The sequence below is a fragment of the Tupaia chinensis genome, unplaced genomic scaffold (genome assembly GCF_000334495.1).
Source record: "Tupaia chinensis unplaced genomic scaffold, TupChi_1.0 Scaffold144255_1, whole genome shotgun sequence".
Taxonomy (NCBI): Eukaryota; Metazoa; Chordata; class Mammalia; order Scandentia; family Tupaiidae; genus Tupaia; species Tupaia belangeri.
The window spans coordinates 4,598,104-4,601,780 of NW_006204113.1; the positions used below are offsets into that span (position 1 = coordinate 4,598,104).

The following is a 3,677-nucleotide window of genomic DNA, read 5'->3' on the forward strand; positions in this document are numbered from 1 at the left end:
AACCACCGCACCACCTGTTAGTCCCAAATGACAACTTTTTGAAAATAATTAATTAATTATTGTTGTTATTTTAAATTTTGCTATAGGGTACATGTACTCACCAGAGAGAGAGAGAGAGAGAGAGAGAGAAAGGGAGAAAGAGAGAGAGAGGAGAGAGAGAAAGTGAGAAAGCAAGCTGCCAGGTTTGAGACTCAAACCATGGACAGCTCTGTGAAAGTCTAGCACCTTAACCACCATACCACCTCTTGGTCCCAGTGACAGCTTATTTACTTATTTATTTATTTATTTATTTTTAAAGACAACATGTAAGAACTGGAAGAGAGGGCCAACAGGTAATGTGGTGGTTAAATTTCTGGATCCCATGTGACTGACTTCATGGATCAGTTCCACCTGACAGCTTAAAAAACATAGCAGGTGGGTGTGTGTACATGCCCAAAATCCTGAGAGAAGAAAGGAGAAAGGATTATGGTGTGATCCCCTGGGGGGGGGGCGGGGAGTGCGATTTCTCACTTTTTCTCTCTCTCTGGTGAGCACACATGCCTTGTGGTAAAAATCTAAAAAACAAAAGCAAAACAAAAGCTGTGGGAAATCCAACCAAGAATTGGTGCTCAGTTGGGTGGAGAGAGGGTATTGACCTGATGGTACCTGTGACGGCTGCCAGGGGCAAGCCTGACTCAGACTTTTAAGTTGTCACTCTCCGCATATGTGATCTCCAATAGGTCTTTCCCTCTGTATCTTGGCCTTTTACCTGGAAAATGATGGTTTGGGCTTGCTGAGCCCTAAATCTTGGCCTAATCTTATACATGATCGTCTTTGGTCAGGTAGCTTTTGGTATGGGGGGGTCATTTGAGATAACAATACTGATGGTAACTGTTGCAGTAGTGTTAGCTGCCCAGTGATGAAATAAGCTGCCTTCTGAGGTAATGAACTCTCTGCCCCGAGGGTTATTCAAGCAGTCATCAGAGAACACATGAAGATAATTCTTTAGGATCATTTCATTATTAAAAAATTAGATTTCTGGACTTGCTGGATCATATGGCAGTTCTCTTTTCATTTCTTTGAGGAACCTCCATCCTGTTTTCAATAATGACTGTACCACCAATGGTGTAAAGGAATTCTTCTTTCTCTACCTCCTCACCAGTGTTTGTTAATTTTTTTGGTCTTTTTAATAATGGCCATTCTTTAAAAAAATATATTTAAAAAATATTTATAAAAAACATTTTTAAAAGAATCATTTATCTTAATTTACTACTACTGTTTTTAAATTTTGACCAGATAGAGACAGAGAGAAAGAGCGAGAGAGAGGGAAAGGGAAAGTGAGAAACCAAGCTGTCAGGTTTGGGACTCAAATCGCAGTCAACCATGTGGGAGTCCAGCACCTTACCCACCACGCCACCTGCTTGCCACAGTAATGGCCACTCTAATTGTGGTGAGATGATAGTCCATTGTCATTTTGTTCTACATTCCCATTCTACTTGCAGAGATTCTAATTTGACCAGCTTATGTTGAGAACCTAGAAATTTGCCTGAAGAATGAGTCCTGGTCCACCGGCTATTGCAGAGAGGTCAGGCAAGTCTGGGAACCCTGTGCACTATACCTCCGGGTGAAGTAGCTCACAAAGCACAGAAACTAGATCAGGGCTTGAGAACGCTGATGAGAAGGAATCTATTTAACTTTGATTAGCTCAATGTTCTCAAAGTTGAGTGTGAGGCTTTCTTGTGTGTAAAAAGAGAGTGGGATGCCTACTGAGGCTACAACAGTGTTTCTGAGAAACACCCTCCCTTGGGGATGTCACTTTGGTGGGGTCTCCTAGATGTCATGGGAGGATCTGTGGCATAACATTAAGTGGAAGTACAATGGGTCACATATGAAATATAAAGTGTTCTAGTAACCATCTTAAAAAAATAAAAAGATACAAGATTGTTTTTAATAATTTATTTTACTTAACCTAGTACATCCAAAATAGTATGTCAACATGGAACCAATATCAAATTATTAATGTGATATGTTGCACCTCTTTTCTACCGAACCTTTGAAATCTGATGCCTACTTTGCTCTCATAGCTCATCTTGCTTTGGTCTGGCCATGGTCCAAGTGCTCCACAGCCATGTGTGGCTGGGGGCTACATACTGGAAGGTGCAGATCTGTGAAGTATTTATCTGTTACAGTCAGCAGCAGCAGCAACACCTGGGAGCCTGCTTGAAGTACAGAATCTCGGGCCCTACCCGTTATCTACCGCATTAAAATTTGTGTTTAGCACCATCCCATGGGGTTTGGCACACATTAAATTGAGAAATGCTGTGTTAGATGACCTCTCTTCCAATGCCACGATTTCCTCTTTCTTAAATTCTGTGTGGATGCGGTTAGCCAATAAGTACTGCTGACATGAGAAACAGGAGCTCCCATGCACAAGAGAAGTGGTTTGGCTCATGGAATCGCAGCTTGACCCCTGACCCTGTAAGAGGGCTCTGGGATGCCTGGGTGGAGGATGCACACATCATACTGTAATGAATTGTTGTAATTTGAATCTTGGCCAGGGTCAATCCTCAGGTCTTAAATTTGCTGACTGTAACAGGGCTGTAGGCGGCCGTGGAGACGGAGCATAGCCAGGCAGCAGGAAGACCTTGAGTATGAGATGCCGTCTGTGTGCACAGGAGTGGCCTCACCTTTCTGCCTGCTTTCTGTGCCCTGAAGGTAAAATCCCATGAGTCTTTGAGGGGGCAGAGTGTGTGTGCAGGAGCCAGTGCATTTGTGGGAGTACCAGGACCACGCAGGGATTGTAGACTGTTTCTCATGATGCTGCAGGTGCTGGTTGACCACTTCCTGAGCAAAGAGAAGGGCTGTAGGCAAGGTGACTGGGGATGACTCAGGAAGAGTCCTCTTTCCTCTTCTTTGAGGCCAGATGCAGCCATTCTCGGCTTCCTCTGGGATCACACATGTGGGGCTACTGCTGTCTTTCTGTCACTGGCATCCTCAAAGGGCTTTTTAGGTATGCTCAGTTTCATTCTCTGGGTTGGGAATGTGTGCCTGGGTTGGGAAAGAGGCCAATGTGGAGGCTGAGACTTCAGTCTCTTAGGTTGGTATGGGGAGGCCCCTAGAGTAGACATCTTTGGTGTTGCTGTCTAGACACAAACACTGTCACTTTCACTCCCTTTCCATAATCTTCTGTTGCTCAAGGAGCATCTTAGACACTGTGATTAGGTGATGGAGCGACTTTTGCTGCCGGGTCTCAGTTGTACAACAGGGACTTGCAGGCAAAGGTCTACATCACCTGTCTACCATCCTTCCCCTTCTCAAACTCCCAGCAGCTCTCTCTCCCATGCAGTGACCCAGGCCCTTTTGGTCTTCCAGTTTTGATGTTGGCCCTAGGGCCCAGTTTCCTTCTTATTTCTCTGGTGGCTATATGACTAAGTTCAGGGAAGGAGACTGAGCTGTTCTACCAGATTGTCTGGACCTCAAAGTTCTACCATTTTCTTGTCACTCTTAAGAATATCTGCAGAATACTTTGGGAACTGTGGCATTTCATCAGCCCAACTCAAGCTTTTTCCTTTCCTGTTTTTGATTCTCCTATTGTCTGCCCAGCACTATTGGCCCCTATTCGCTGGGAATCGCCCTCTCTTCCTCTCTATCCATCCTCTCCTAGCCGTCATGATGCCATGCTCATTACTACCTCTGTG

At 44.5% G+C, this 3,677-nt stretch overlaps 1 protein-coding gene across 1 annotated transcript in view; it reads left to right on the forward strand.

Moving 5' to 3' along the window:
- SORCS3 (sortilin related VPS10 domain containing receptor 3) overlaps positions 1 to 3,677 on the forward strand; it is a 589,937-nt gene that overhangs the window by 5,007 nt on the left and 581,253 nt on the right. The window contains exons 3-4 of the mRNA XM_006166440.1: positions 720 to 821; positions 1,500 to 1,564. Of these exons, the coding sequence (XP_006166502.1) occupies positions 720 to 821; positions 1,500 to 1,564 (167 nt within the window). The remainder of the gene's footprint in view (positions 1 to 719; positions 822 to 1,499; positions 1,565 to 3,677) is intronic.